We start from the raw sequence: 15892 nt of genomic DNA on the forward strand, positions 1-15892 counted from the left end.
ACAATCATCACTTTCCAGGATTAGAGCCAGGGCTTATCTGGGTAAAAAAACTCTCATTTTTACATCAAGAAAGACATTTGTTCATATGACCAATTCCTGTGTCATGATCCAAGTCCAGGGTATGTGAAGTATCTTTCACTTTGGGAATACCCTTGAAGAAGCTTTGGCTTGCACATGGCCTGCCACCAAGGCCTTGCAAAGGCTGACTTCTAATATCTGCTCATCTGTATCTTGGCCATAGTGGATGACAGTTCACTGGAACAATCCTGTCAATGTCTTCTTTCTTCTGAAGTCCAAAACTTCAGAACATGCCAACACTTACTATGAGAAGCTCATATGAAAACTCAGTGAAGATGGTTATTGGTAACACCATCTTCACCCAGATGGCTGACTTGGATTGGTTTAGAGAAGATGATAGGTGTTAGGCCCTTAATTCCTTATAAACAGCAGTGAAAATGTGGTCTTTGTCTACTCAACAGGCTGCCGCTTTGACCTGGTAGGCAGAAGTCATTAGCCTATGAGCTTATTTAAGCAATTGGAATCTGCTATGTCAGACCACCCAATGAAAGAAATGTCTCATCTTTTTCAATAAAAATAAAACCCTCCAAGATTAGCACTGGAAACAAATCTCCACCTGCAACAGGACACTAAGGCCACGAGGGCTGAAAGTCGCTTCCTCTTGTGATGCCTCCATAAGGACTGCTGCCACCAAGCTGACTGCCCCACCCTGGCCTCTCTTCTTTGAATGTCCCCTAGCACAGCTAAGACAAAGTAGAATTGCTTAACCAAGTTAAAGAAAGGAAATAATAAAATGGAACTAGACAGAGAGTGACATTAAACTAGACACATTGGAACAGACGTGGCTCCTTCCTGGCTTTCAGGCCCGGTCTTGTTCTGTCTCCCAAATGCTCCCCAAAAAAGGCCACCTCAGCATCAACTTTCTCTCTGTCTCCGCTCCTCAAAATGGAAGCCTCAACACCAAATCTCAGAGAGATGAAGAGCTGCCTCCCTATTTAAAGCCTAACTGTGAGTTCTTGCTGAAGACATACCTGGACCTCTAAGAGAATCATGGCCTGCTACAAAGAACGTCATGCCTGACCACAGCAATATACTTTTCTTTACTGCCTGCTTTCTCTGATACATATTCATTCATTTTCCTGCTTATTCATTCAATTATTCAAAAACTGTTTATTGAGTATCCACTATGTTCTGGATATTGTGCTAAGGCTACAGTGGTAAAGACAACATCTCTAATCTCTTTCCTTAGTTTTTTCTCTATGTTTTTGTATTTTTCTTTTTTTTCTTTTCTTTTTTTTTTTTTTTTTTTTGACAGAGTCTTTTTCTATCAGGCTGGAGTGCAGTGGCACAATCAGCCTTGACTTCCCAGGCTCAGCTGACCCTCCACCTCAGCCACCCAAGTAGCTGAGACTACAGTCATGTACCACCATGCCTGGCTAATTTTTGCATTTTTTTTAGAGATGGGGTTTCACCATGTTGCCCAGGTTGGTCTCAAACTCCTGGGCTCAATTGATCTGCCTGCCTCAGCCTCCCAAAGTGCTGGGATTACAGGCATGTAATCCCATGCCCAGCCTTCATTTTATATTTTTCAAGCTTTATTGAGGTATAATTGACAAATAAAAATTGTATATATTCAAAATGTACAGTGGGATGATTTAAAATATGTATACATTGTGAAATGATTACCACATCAAATTAGTTAACACATCCATCACTACACAGAGGTGCCATTTTTGGTGTACGTGTGTGTGGTGAGCACACTTGAGATCTACTCTCCTAGCAAATTTCGAGTAAACAATATAGTATTATTAATTGTAGCTGCCATATTGTACATTGGAGCCTCAGAATCTAATCTGTTTCCCCGCAGAACTTATATAAGGCTAATTAACAGATGCTTTAAAAATAAGTATGGAAGTGTCCTTATTTTTCAGAGAGACGTGCTTAGATATGTATCATTGAAATGATAATGGGGGATCGGAAGGCATATGAATTAAAGAAGTTTGATGATAAGTTGAGAATTATTGAATGTGGATGATGCATACAGGGGAGTTCATTACTTTATTTACTTTTGCCTACGTTTCTAACATAACATACATTTGCCTATGTTTCTAACATTAAAAAAAAGTTTTTTAAGTGTTAATATGAAGCAATAAATACTAGATGTCAAATTAATGACATAGCCATAGCCAGTGGATCCAGATTAGAACCATCAGTCCGAGCTGTCAGACCAGAGAGCATCAGCATGGAAAAGTGAGAGCCTGGGATGCTGACCACATACACGCAGGCAAGAGCCACTCATTCTGGATGATTTTACGAGGGTATCCCTGTCCTGGATAAGAGTGCCCCCTTCCTTCTACCTAGAGGTAGACAATGATAGGGAGAATGGCCTGAACCTCACTTGGTCCAGCAGGCATGCATTGCTGGTTAAACCAGGAACTTCTTGTATCTGACTATCCAGCAGAACCACAAAAGGAGCAAACGTCCTTAAATGGACTAGGAAATAAGGTAAAAACTACATCTCGTGTAAGTCTTTTTGCAGAAATCAATTAAAACAGGCCTTTGTCTGGACCAACACTGAAATGCTTATTATTAGGTTTGTTCTAGAATTTGTTATTCAAATGGTTGGTGCCTTGTTATTAAAAAGTTGTGCTGGTCTAATGCTTGCAGGCAAGATGTGCAGGCCCAGCAGGGACACACATTGCTTAGCCATCAGGAGCTTTCACACATTAGGAGAGGTGGGGAAGCAAGCTGAGGAAAGGGAGGTGGAAAGATAAGAACAAGTAGGTATTTGGAGCAAAATAGGAATAAGGAGCTAACACATCCAGGGCTTTGAACTACATCTGAGGCCTAGAAAAAATAGGATGAAGGCAGAGGAGCCAGACACCTGGCACTTCTATAGAAGCAAGGGGCAGGTGTGCATTAGAGCTCTGAGGAAGAGCAGGGCTATGGTACTGTAGATGAATTCAGAGCACTGAGCTTTGGACATAAAACCCTGGGTGAGAGGAAAGAGACTGGGACTGCTGTCCTCAGGGCCCTTCTGGGCTGGGGTGGCATGCACTTACAGGGACACTAAGTGTGGCGCATGGCTCACATTTGCTCCTGCCTCAAATGCTCTTCTGCCCACTACTGGCCCTCTTCACTTATCTAAATCGTATTTTTGTGTACGCCAAAAATAAAATTCTAAGGCTCCCCCATCCATCTGAACAAGCCCCTCCTTTCAACCAAGGGCATTCCAAAGTTAACCTGACTAGTTCAGGCCATGATGGGAAGGCAGTGGGTCTGACATGCTTCATTATACCCTCCTCTCTTTTGGAATTCAGGAAAAGTCGACCAGCATTAACATCAACACAGACCTTAAGTCTGATAAGAAACATTTATCATCTATTCTCTCTGCAGCCTGCTACCTGGAGGCTTTGTCTGCATGATAAAACTCTGCTTATCCATGTAAGCCAGATATTTCCTTTCTATTGATTCCAAGTCTTTAGATAATAACTCTTTCAACTGATTGCCAATCAGAAAAATTTTAAATCTACCTATAACCCGGAAGCCACCACCCTCCACCACAACTTCAAGTTGTCCCGTCTTTCCAGATCAAACCAATGTACATCTTACAAGTATTGATTGATGTATTATGTCTTCCTAAAAAGTATAAAAGCAAGCTGTACCCCTTGTACAAGCTTGTAAAGCAAGCTTATACCCAACTACCTTGGGCATACATCATCTGTACCTCTTGAGGATATGTCAACAGGTGCTTCCTTAACTTGGCAAAATGAACTCTCCAAATTGATTGATAACTGTCTCAGATACTTTTAGATTCACACTTGCTTCAAACCATCATCCAGGGAGCCTTCCTTGACCATTCAAATTCTCAGTCATTTCTCCCACACCTCAACTCCCGTAACAGGTACTGCCAGCTTAATTCCTTTGGTATCTATCATTCATTATTTTATACACACACATGCACACATATATGTACTTTTTCCATCAGATTACAACATCCAAAAGAAAAGAGATTACGTCTGATTTGCTTAACATATGCTAGGAGCACTGTAGAGGAGAAACACAGAATTGGAAGTCAGAGCTCCTGGGTTTTAGTCCTAGTTCTGCATTTCAACAGAGATCTAATGCTGGACAAATAGCAAGTCACTTAACATCTCCCAGCCTCAGTTTCCTCCTCAGAAAAAGAGGTTAGAAATAACAGTACCTCCTAGACTGGGCATGGTGGCTCACTCCTGTAATCCCAGCACTTTGGGAGGCTAAGGCAGGCAGATCACTTGAGGCCAAGAGTTCGAGACCAACCTAGCAAACATGACAAAACCCCCTCTCTACTAAAAGTACGAAAAAATTAGCCAGGTGTTGTAGTGGGCGCCTGTAATCCCAGCTACTCAGGAGGCTGAGGCAGGAGAATCGCTTGAACCTGGGAGGTGGAGGTTGCTTAAGATTGTGCCACTGCACTTCAACCTGGGTGATGGCATGTGACTCTGTCTCAAAAAAAAAAAAAAAGAAGAAGAAAGAGAAAGAAAAGAAAAGAAAAGAAAAGAAAAAGAAAGAAAGAAAGAAAGAAAGAAAGAAAGAAAGAAAGAAAGAAAGAAAAAGAAAGAAAGAAAGAGAGAGAAAGGAAGGAAGGAAGGAAGAAAGGAAGATTAATACCTCCTCACACTGTTCTCAAGAACACCACTTTAAATAATAGATGTGGTAGCACTTTGTAAAGTGCTATTCAGATTTAGCCTAGAACTCACTCTGGAATAGTGGTTCTTTCCCCATCTTAGCAAATATATTATATCAAGCCTCCCATATTGTCTCCCTAGCAGCACCCTGAACATAGCAGAAGTTCAATAAATATTTACTCCTCATGATAATGCCGGTAACAATCACGATGCTGACAATGACTAAACGAAATGACTACTGGTGAAAATGACTTAACGGTCACCTAATGTCCAGCAAACCTGATTTCTGCCTTTGAATGGACCCCTTAAACCACGTGTTTTCTCCCCCTCTCCTTTCTGACATGTGGGGTGAGGATGGGAAGAGGCCTCCAGCCTGGCAGAGGCCCCTTTAAAAATGTACCCGGGCTGCTCCTCTGCCAACCAGGTTGCTAAAAATACTACAACAGCAAAAGCTGAAATATTTGCAGAGAAAACTGAATTTCCTGCTACCTCCACCCCCTCCACTCAAATGGGTAAAATCCTGACCTAAGAAGCCCCCAGATCAGCTCCACCAAAGGCACAGGCCTCTTACTTTCTAGCCCCCTTCTGATTATGAGTCCCTCCGTGGGCTTGAAGTGGGATATGATGTTCAGAAGGTGCCCACTCCGAGGAGGGGAAGCCACAAGTTATTGGCAAATAGATTGTCACATGCCTTGGCTTTTTCTCCCTGCTTACTAGGACCAACCCTCTCCAAATCCCCTTCCATCTGTCCCAAGAAGAATCTGTATTGGACCACAGGAGCTTCCCACTAATCCATCTTTTATCCTCTCTTTTGTCTATCCCTCACCTACCCCTCTCACCTCTGTGCTTCCTGCTGGTTCCATCCCACGGCACCCAACAACATGCCCCAGCTGCCTCTCTAACCTGACCCTTCCCTTCCAGAGCTCATCTCCTTTCCAGGCCAGCCATTCTCCTTCAGTAGCTATGGGGGCTGCACACCGTAGATGAGAAGCTTTAAAATTCGAAAAATCAAGAACAACTACGAGTCTAAGCCCATCTGGCCAGTAAGTCATACTCCACATGTTGACCAGTGGCACCCAGGCCGTAGGCCAGGCAGGTTACCATGGGGAGTATAACTTGGCATCATTCTGCCAAAGACCAGAGCCTGCAGAGGCAGACCCAGCCATCCCTTACTGCATCTGTCCTTTCTCCTAGCTCAGCTATTTGAGTATCACAGGCTGAGTCCTACCAGTCCACCTTGCTGGCAAACCCCAGCCACCTAGAGGCTCAGAAGAGGAGACTTTTCACTAGGGCTAGTGGATGCCCCGGCCCCACAGCGGTGAAGGGGCCCACGCTGAGCATGTCTTTGGATGTCAGTGGGTGACAGCCCATGCAGGGTGTGTTTCTCTGGGTGTGTGGGCAGTGTGTGTGTCTGCATCTCTGGGTCTGTGTGTGTAATTTCTATGAGGCCATATGTGTTGCCGCTCCTGCCACTGGTATTTGAGTTTGTGAGTGTCTGTCTTCTCATCTCAGGCTCTGCCTTCCTCTCTGTCTTTTCTTCACCTCAGAGCCTTCCCATCCCCCAGGGCCAGCACTGTGGCCAGTTCTGCGTAGGCGCCCTGAGTGGGCTGTTGCTGAAATGGTTGCTTTGCGGATGGAACTGACAGTTGCCGTATCTGTTCTCCTATGGGCCCTCCAGTGTTCAGAGACACCCTCACCCCACACAAAGGTGTCCTTCAGGAAGAGGGAAGGGCTGTGTTGCCTGTGTGGGAGTTGGTTGGGGGGGGGAGTGTTGTAAAGATACCCCCCCCCCTTCAGTTCTGACCAGCAGGAAGAAGGGCCCAGAGGCAGTGCAGTCTGCAGAGGGATGTTGCCTAGCAACTTGGGAGACTTTACTGCAAACTCACCAAATCCCGAATTCCTCAGCTCTAATTTGGGAAGAGAAAAGCACAGAGTCTAGGCCTGGTATCTACTCTGTCCCCTAATTTCCCCCTTTCCTCTCTTCTCTGGATTCTGGAGTTGAAGTCCAGCAGGAATTGGCACAACCTAAGGTCACAGATGTGCCCGTCATTTAGGCAAGGGCCTGAGTTCCCAGGACATCTGGCCATTTAGTGGAGGTGGGGAGATGGAGGATGTGCCAGAGACAGATTGGGGAACAGATTTTTCATTACAAAAGTGGGTGGGTCCCAAACATGCTGGGGGAGACACCCCTACACCCCAAGCCCTGGAATCCCGGCCAGCATCCAGCTCAGCCTGGGACCGCAAGCTGGCTAAACTTATCCCCACCCTGAATGGACACAGGCATTTCCCTCCCACTCATTTTTCCCTTGGCAAGCAGAGCCTCGGGCCCAAACATCTAGGTGGGAAGGAAGCATGTCACTGCCATGTGGTTCCTGGTCATGCCCGGGGGCTGGGGATGTACAGTAGACCTGTCTCAGGATTTGCTGTCCCACCCGAAGCCACAGGGCATTTCCCACCTTTGCTCCCAGCAGCAGCCATCCTTTCCTTCTTCCCTTCTCTGGGACCTTAGCTGAGAAAGACTTTCTAGTTTTCTCAGAGAAGGCCTACCCTACCCACATAACAAGCCACACTGCCAGCTCTTGTACCCTGCCGAGTTGGGGGAGGCTGACGACCACAACAGTGGCAGGCTGTCCCTCCCAGATGCTCTTTCCATAGCTCCCCTTCCCAGCCTCTCACGAAGCCCACATCCTGCCTCATCTTGGACCCAAGAGCCAATTACTTCGAATTCTCTATACTTGGGTTTAGGGTATTTTTCTTCTTCCCAGGAGCAAGGGCGAGTGTGGCCAGCTTTTGTCTTATTCTGAGGCAGTAGCTTAAAAGGTTAGGCCGAGTCTGGTATGAAAGGGAGGAGGATACTTCTTCCAAGTCGGTGCCCATATATAAATGCATCAAAAATAGATGTTGTGCATATATTATTTTGTTTGTTTGCTGCAGCTCATATAGACAGATCAATAATAGATATGTCGTGCTGACAGCTTGAGTTGGGTGACCGTGTGCGTGCGTGAGCGCGCGGGCGCCCACAACAGGGTGTTCACATTTACCTGAAACTGAAGGGCTGCGTAGTTATTTTTGCAGGTTGTGTCTGCAGTGTCTGTATGTTGGAAGGCGGCCTGCGAAAATCATATGTGGACATGTGGGGCTTGTGAGCTTTTGCATGGACGCATGCCCATGGCCAGGTTGTACCAACAGGTTTCTCCGTCTGTAGCAGGAGTGATGATGAGACCTTTTTACCGCACGTCTTAGGGAGCCTTCCTTTGCGGACTGAGGGGGAGTGAAGTTAGAGGGAGCCATATTTGGGACTCCTGCTAGGTTGTGGAAGTGTGGAGGGGTGGGTGAGGGGTGCGTGGTTTTCTATAAGCGGGAGGGGGTGCTGTGCCCAGATGTGGGTGTTTGTGCTCGGGGTGTCGGGGTCCTCCTTCTGCCTACTCCGGCGTACATCTGCCTGGCAGTCTGCCGCCTAGCAAGCCAGGGGATTGCGCCCGGGAGGATGGAGTGTGTAGGAGGCTTGGATACAAGCGTGTAGGCGGAGGGGCTGGGGCAGGAGCGGGAGCGCGGCGGAGACAGCCGCGAGAGGGCGTGGTCCTCCCTCCACTTCTCCCCGCCCACCCTGCCGGAGGCTGCTCCTGATTGGCTTCCCGGCCGCGGGGCTCAGGTTACATTCGCGAGCGGAGCCGAGCGCGGGAGACCGGACCCGAGAGCTGAGCTGCAGGTTCGGCGCGGGTCGGCTGGCTGCCGACTGCCCCAGAGCCCCCACCCGGCACCACACAGACCCCACCCCCGCCCTGCGCCAGCCTTCGTCCCCGCCGAGGACCCCCGACACCAGCATGGACTGCTGCACCGTAAGTTAGAGGGCCCGGGGGAGGGGCACTTGGCGGGGTCTGCTGCGAGAGAAGCCTGAGAAAGCCCTGAAGGGCGAGTGAGGAATGGAAGTGGATGCGGAAGACCTAGGAGTAAAAAGAAAAGGGGTCCTTGCCGAGACGTGGGTGGTGGATGGTGGCAGGCGCCCGCCCGACTTGGAAGCCGTAGGAAAAATGCTCCTCAACTCGTGGGGGCGTCTGAGCGCCCATCAGCCAGGCAGCCTAGGCTGGACTGGGAGCTCGGCAGGGCTCTGGAACAGGGGAACTGCAGGTTGGGTGACAGGAGGAACTTCCTCCCCAGTGGGACGCTGGAAACCATCGCCTGGAGACACTGCGGCGACTCCTTTCTCCTATCATTTGGCGCCCAGTCCGTTCCCCATCCCCTGCCGCCGCCGTCGGTGGGCGGACAGGCTGATTCTCATGACCCTCCAACGATCGCCTAAGCTCCCTGTGCAGCGCAGGCTGGTCCATATTGGTTAGCTCGGTAGTGATGCTGGCTGCAAAGAGCCTAGTCAGGGTGGTTCTAGGGAGGGGTTGTCCCGGCCCCCAAGGCCTTCTCGCTTGGAAGGGGCTGGGTGAAGTGACCGCGAGAGAGCCCTGCTGGCGAGGGAAGGAAGTGTCTGCAATTTGTCAGCGCCCACGCGGAAACCGGGGTACTGCGAGTGCCCAGCGCCCAAGAGGGTTGCTGTTAAGGTGACTCGGTATGAAAGCGCCTGGCACAGGCCCTGTCTGCTGCCTCACTGGAAGAGTACAGTGATCATACGTATATGAAATTTATTTGTTTGCGTATTTATTTTTTGCCTCTGCACTCGGAGAAAGACTATTCCAAAGTCCTTGTATTTTCAGTCATTCAGTCAACCAGCTAATGATACATGAGGTTACTGACTTTGCCACCTTATGGCACAGTAAAGGGAAAAAAGTGAGCTTTGGAAGGAAAGGATAGCCCAGTACTATAATAGGTGAGACTTTCCCATGTTTGGGTACAAAGAGGCAGAGAAAACTTAGGGGCAAGTGGTGGTTGCTGCGATTTTAACTCCTATTAGTTTCAATAATAGTTGCCAGTTTCTGAATGCCAGCCCTGTAGTCAGCACTTTATATTTAATCATCGCAACAACCCTGTAAGGTAGGTATTATTTCACAGATATGCCAACTGAGGTTTAGAAAGTTCGATTTTTCCAAGGAAGCATGACTCCTAAGTGTGGAGGCAGGATTCAAACATAGCCCTGTCTTCTTCGAAGAGCTGTGCTTTAACCTCTCCTCTAAATATTTACTGATTATAAAGTAATCTGCTCATAATAGAAAATGTAAAAACTAGAGAAAAGTATGAAAAAGAAATATGTCAGTCACTTACAGTCCCACCCCCTGAAGAACACCCCGATAACATATCTCCTTCCAGCCTTTTCCCTCTGCTTGTTATTCTACAGGAAGCAATTTTTTGGTTGTGAAGGGAGAAATGGGCTCCTCATGGAGGTTCCTGGGCTCCACTGAGGAAGAGCCCCTCCTCCCAGCAGTGTTGTATAAAGTAGGGAAGATAAATGGATGGTGGGTTCTGGGAAATGAGCTGGGGGGAGGGGAGAGGTGAGGATGAGAGGGGAGTGTTGCTGGGAAAGGGGAAGTGGGAGACATGGTCACTGGAAAGAGGTGAGTAAACAAAGAATCCAAGAGGCCAGGGAAGGAATGGAATTGGTCTCCTCTGTGTCTGCAGTAGTAATTAGAGTAGGATGTGGGGGTCCCTTCCTGGAACTATTGCTCTTGAGTGCCCAGGGAACCATACTGAAGGATTAGTAGACATGGTTCGAGTCAGTGCCCCTTAAACAAGGAAAGGCTACCCACCCAAAAGGTAAAGAAGAAGCAGATACACAATTATCTCCATGGCCCAGGGCCTGGGGCACCTCCTGCAGTGCACCCTGTACAAGTAGGAGCCTTCCCAAGTCATGCCCTGTCCTAGAGATCTGCAGGGCTTAGGGCTGAGCAAGAGAGAGCACCAATATCAGACTGTGCAGGAGGACAGGAAGAAGAAGAAAGGGTGATGGATGGAGGGTTGGGGAAGGGCAGGGCTGGGGGTGGGCATTTTCTTCCCCTTTCTGTGGAGGGCGGGACTCAGTGCTGGGAGGGAGCTGAGATGTGTAGGAAGAACAGCATACCTCTTGGGGGCTAGAGGCAGGTCCCTCTTCCTCTTTGATTCTGGAGCTCTCCTCACTGACTGCATCACCTGGTGTTTGGGAAGAATCTAGTCCTGCCTTATTCTCATTTCTCCTTGGTACAGAGGCTCAAATAGAAATGAGGAAGAAGAAAACAGATCTGCCTATTTTTTTTAAGAGACAGAGGAATGGTTTTTTATTCCTGTTGATTCAAATATTGCAGTTGCTGATTTACATAGCCATATATATATGACTTTCCCTGCATTCACTGCGCATGAAAAAGCACATGAAAGAAACATTGTTTTTTTTTTGATCCTACTCATTTCTTTTGCTTAGTCTAGTTGGCTTGGCCCTGCTGAATTCATAGAAATAATTACCTGCCCTGAGGCAATGGCTAGCAGCAGAGGCTACTGAATCAATCACTTCACTATTTGTCAACTGAGTGACCTTAGGTAAGTTACAAAATGTCTCAGAGGCTGTTTCCTGACTTCTGAAAATGGGGATTAAATGAGGTAAATATGTGCAAAGCACTTAGTACAGGGCCTGACATATAACAAGCAGCAAGCAGGGGAAATCCTTAAAGCTATTTGGATTTGGGAGCTGAAGGAGACTTCATTCATTAGTTGTGGCTGAAGAAAATGAGACTCCCAGAAATGAAGCGATGTGCCCAGTTGGGACTAGAAGCCTTGGCTCCTGCTTTGCTGACCAGGGCCCCTTCCACTTCCTCCTCCCTCCCAGAAGTCCCTAGTTCCTATGGAACTCTCAGGCACACACCAACAAGCGTAGCTTCGGAAGGCACCAGCCAGACACCATGACCAATGAACCTCTTCCCAGGTCCTTTTAATCCCCTTCCACTTCCACCTGTGGACTGGCAACCTGGCAGCTGTGTCCTGACAATTCAGCTGAAGGAGAGGGAGCTGGTTCTGGGGAGGAACATGGCGTGTCGGGGGTGGCTTTGCCTGCTATTCCAGGTTTCCATTCTGGATCCAGCTGGGGCGGGTGGTGACAGCAGGTCGGGTCTAGCGTGGTTGGAGGCAGATATCCCTTCCTCCACTCAACCTTCCCACTCCTCCACAGCTGCGAGGCCAAGGAGGAGAGGTAGGTCAGGAATGCTTTTTTATGGTTGTCACCCTCTTTTGAGAAGAAGCCTTACTGTTCCCTGAGGATATCCCAAGAAAGACTTGAGCTCTAAGAATAAAATATTCCAAAGGAGTCTTTTCTGAGCACTCTAGACCTGTGTTGGGCCCCTCCACAACCATACCTGCCTTTTTGTAACTTTTGTTTTCTTTGGCTCTTCCACCAAAATGTAACTCCTTTTACCTGTGTTTAAATCGACTGTGGGCATCTTGAGCACAAATGGAAGAATGTGAAGCCCAGGAAATGAGGCTAACCTTGGGAAACATGGTGAGGGGAGCCATTTTTAAGCCGGGGCTTGGGCATCTGGAGTTTAAGCTGGTGCCCCTGGGGCAGAATCTGGCTAGGACAGTGGTCACTGAAGCCCTGCTCATATCCTGTCCACTTCTGTGAACTGGATGGATGGCGGCAGGGAGAGCGAATGTGCAGAACCGAATTACCATTATTATGTGAAACCTTGGCCATCTCGTGTCCTAGAAGAAAAAGATAGTCAAAGCAGTGGAAGACTTCATGGAAAAAAAAAAAAAAAAAGAAGGAGGCAAATTCCTAGAAGCCAGAGAGCCAGATCAAAGGAGAAAAATGTCCTTCTAACTTCATAGTAACCATCCCCATCCTGACCCACGCTAATACTGCAAGTAATGTTAAGCACCAAAGGGGCTCAGAGGCCGAATTCCTCTCCATTCCATAGCCTTTCTTCTGCAATCTATCCCGTCAATCCCCCAACCCCTTCTACTTTCAACCAGGGCAGGCTATCAGAGAAACAGAAACCTAGTTTGAAGCATAGAGGTGGGCCTAATTATTAGTAGGTTGAACCATATGAAATTGTTATTATTATGACCACTTTTGGCCTGCAAAAACAACTATTTCACATTAACTTAATGTCATTTTTAAGACAATCATAAGAGCTACCATTTATTGAGCAGCTAGGTTGTGCAAGAGACTTCATGCATATCATGCTGTTTATTCTTCCCCACAACCCATAGAGGTAGATAATATTATCCTGATATTTTAGAGGAAGGTGCTGAGATAGGAAAAGATGAGATAACTTGCTGAAGGCCACACACCTATAGCAAATGGTAGTCCTTGGTTGGTTGACTGGGCTGCATTTGCTTGTCCTAAAAAGTAGGGGTAAAAATATATTCTGGACTCTGAAATACAAAGGTTTGAATCTTGGGTCCACTGGTAACTGTCTGTATGACCCAGGTAGGTTTTTAAACAGTCTAATCATTAGTTTTATTAGGGGTAATCATAAAAAGGTACGTAATAGCTTTATTTTGAGAGACTAAATAAAATAATGCCTGTAAAACACTGTTATTGCACCTGGAACAAGATAAGTGCTTAAGTGGTAGTTATCACCATAATTCCTTTCTTCGTCATAAGCACACCCTGGGAAGGGCTTCTTGCTCCTGCTGGTCTTTTCCTTTTCTTTCCTTTCCTTTCCTTTTTTTTTTTCTTGGAGTGAAGACTTTTCTCTATCACTTCATCCAAATCATCGCCTATCTCCTGTGTCTGAGTTCATGCTTGGGCAGTGGAAAATGAAGAGTCAATGGGAAAACAATCTCTGGGCCTCTCGTCTTAGGTCGGGGGAGGCTGACTCACTGACTAGTATCCCCAACTTCTCCCCAATTCCAGCTGTGAGATTCCTGCATTTCTACTGGGGAGAGGGCTGGCGGACTGAGGCTTCTCCACCCTCTCCATGGAAAACCCTGGACTCAGACTGGGTCCTTCTGAGCTGGAGTTACCCTCTGAGAGCAGGGGGACAGGCGGCCACTCCAGGAGTGCCTGCCGCTGTTTTCCTTGCTGCTCCAAACCACCCTCCAATCAGCTCTGCAGACCCCTAACTCGGTGCTGGTGATGGGCCTGGCTCTTCCACACCCAGTCCTGCCTGCACTTCTCTTTCCTGAATTGAGACATGACTGTCCACCTGGCCCTGAACCTTCTTCGCCTGTCGCTGCCCATGCCCCAGTGCGTGTCCCTGCCATAGCCCTGCTCCAGGCTCGACACCCCGCACCTCCCACCCCCGTATCGCCATAGTCCCAGTCCCTCAGGGCTCTTCCTACCCCACTCCCGCGGATCAAGACACAGTGACCCCACAAGAACCCTCCTGCTCCGCCCCCAGGAGAACGCCTGCTCCAAGCCGGACGACGACATTCTAGACATCCCGCTGGACGACCCCGGCGCCAACGCGGCCGCCGCCAAAATCCAGGCGAGTTTTCGGGGCCACATGGCTCGGAAGAAGATAAAGAGCGGAGAGCGCGGCCGGAAGGGCCCGGGCCCTGGGGGGCCTGGCGGAGCTGGGGTGGCCCGGGGAGGCGCGGGCGGCGGCCCCAGCGGAGACTAGGCCAGGTGAGGCGGGCGGCGCGCCGGCAGGCTGACAGCTGCCCTTCCCAGCCCTCCCCAGAAGGAGCAGAGGGAGAATAAGGGCGGGCTGGGGGTGCAGGGGGCGTGGAGGGAGCCAAGGGTTGGGGGATAGAAATCCGAGATGGGAGGTGGGTGGGTGGTTAGAGGCTGAGGGTTGGGCGGATTCCAGGAGCTCACCTGTTTCTCCCTCTGTATCCTCCTTTCTGCCCCGCCCTGGACCGAAGAAGAACTGAGCATTTTCAAAGGTAAAGAACACGGCCCCTAGGCGGCGGGGTGGGACGCATGAGTAGGAGAAAAGGATGGAATCCCTAGCCCTTTCCTCTGCCCGTCCTCACCCCTCCCAGCCGGGGAAAATGCACCCTGCCCCTGCAGGTTTTCTGATACATCCAGACCCCCGAGGCTGCGACGGGGACATACATATGCAAAGCCACCCCATTTGGCTGCACAAGCCCGGCCGAGGGGCAGAAATACATCGCGGCTCGCACACGTACCTGCCGCGGGGCGCATTTCAGCGCTTTGACTCGGGGTGGGGGGTTCTGGGTGACTGAGATCCCCTGGCACTCCCCGCCCAAAGAATCCTGGTACTGAAAGGGGGAAAGGAGGGGGAAGAGGAAGTGGCGGGAGAGGGCAGGTTCTCAGACCTTTTCTGTCCTCAGTTCCCGAGGAGAGATGGATGCCGCGTTCCCTTCGCAGCGACGAGACTTCCCTGCCGTGTTTGTGACCCCCTCCTGCCCAGCAACCTGCCAGCTACGGGAGCCCCCTGTGTCCCAGAGACTCCCTCACCCAGGCAGGCTCCGTCGCGGAGTCGCTGAGTCCGTGCCCTTTTAGTTAGTTCTGCAGTCTAGTATGGTCCCCATTTGCCCTTCCACTCCACCCCACCCTAAACCATGCGTTCCCAAATCTTCCTTCTTTTGCTTCTCGCCCACCTCTCCCCGCACCCAGCATGCAGCTCTGCCTCCGCAGCCTCAGTGCGCTTTCCTGCGCGCACTGCGGAGGGCGCCCTAAGCGTCACCCAAGTACACTCACTTAAAGAAAAAACAAGTTCTTTCGTTCTGTGCGCAGCTAAAAGGGGCGCCCTACATCTCCGTGCCACTCCCGCCCCAGCCTAGCCTCAGGACTTTGGATCTGGGGTGAGATGAAGGGAAAGTGTTTTTATGGTTTCGGACGCCCCTTGCTCTGACCGGAAGAGAAGTCCCTATCCCACACCTGCCTGTCACGTTCCCTCCCCTTTCCCCAGCGCACTGTCGAGGGCAGCCTCTCCAGCTCTCTTGTTTATATGCAAACGCCGAGCGCCTGGGAGGCTCGGTAGGAGGAGTCTTCCACGGCCCCGCCCCGCTCCTGTCGGCCCCGCCCCCCCACCCCCCCCCACCTCCGGGCTCCTGGGGCTGTGGCCGAAAGGTTTTTAATCTCCGTGTGTGCATGTGACTGTGCTGGGTTGGAATGTGAACAATAAAGAGGAATGTCCAAGTGTTCAGAGGGTGCCGGGGGAGGGAGTTTGGGCGCACAAGGCCTCCGCTTGGAACTTGAACAAGTCTCCTTGGGCCAAACCAAAAATCGGGAGCTGGTGGGGTGAAGTGGAGAGGCACCTAGGTTGAAACCTACCCCTTTGACCCAACCAAACTTCCTGCCTACCTTTTCTCGGACTTCAAGCCCATTCCTTCTCTTACTGTTAATACTTTTTGAGCCACCTGGAGGAATTCGCCATGCCAGCAGA

At 49.4% G+C, this 15892-nt stretch overlaps 1 protein-coding gene across 2 annotated transcripts; it reads left to right on the forward strand.

The window, feature by feature from the left end:
* The first annotated feature begins 8366 nt into the window (after window positions 1-8366).
* NRGN (neurogranin) lies at window positions 8367-15652 on the forward strand. 2 transcript variants are annotated; one of them, XM_008021339.3, is made up of 4 exons: window positions 8367-8524; window positions 13937-14163; window positions 14403-14423; window positions 14835-15652. In XM_008021339.3, the coding sequence occupies exons 1-2, from the start codon at window positions 8510-8512 to the stop codon at window positions 14156-14158; spliced, it is 237 nt and encodes a 78-aa protein (XP_008019530.1). In that variant the 5' UTR covers window positions 8367-8509; the 3' UTR covers window positions 14159-14163; window positions 14403-14423; window positions 14835-15652. The 2 variants fall into 2 exon arrangements, with proteins under 2 accessions (XP_008019530.1, XP_008019531.1); XM_008021340.3 differs by having other exon boundaries at window positions 14406-14423.
* Window positions 15653-15892: the final 240 nt, after the last annotated feature.

This window comes from Chlorocebus sabaeus, chromosome 1, assembly GCF_047675955.1.
Source record: "Chlorocebus sabaeus isolate Y175 chromosome 1, mChlSab1.0.hap1, whole genome shotgun sequence".
Taxonomy (NCBI): domain Eukaryota; kingdom Metazoa; phylum Chordata; class Mammalia; order Primates; family Cercopithecidae; genus Chlorocebus; species Chlorocebus sabaeus.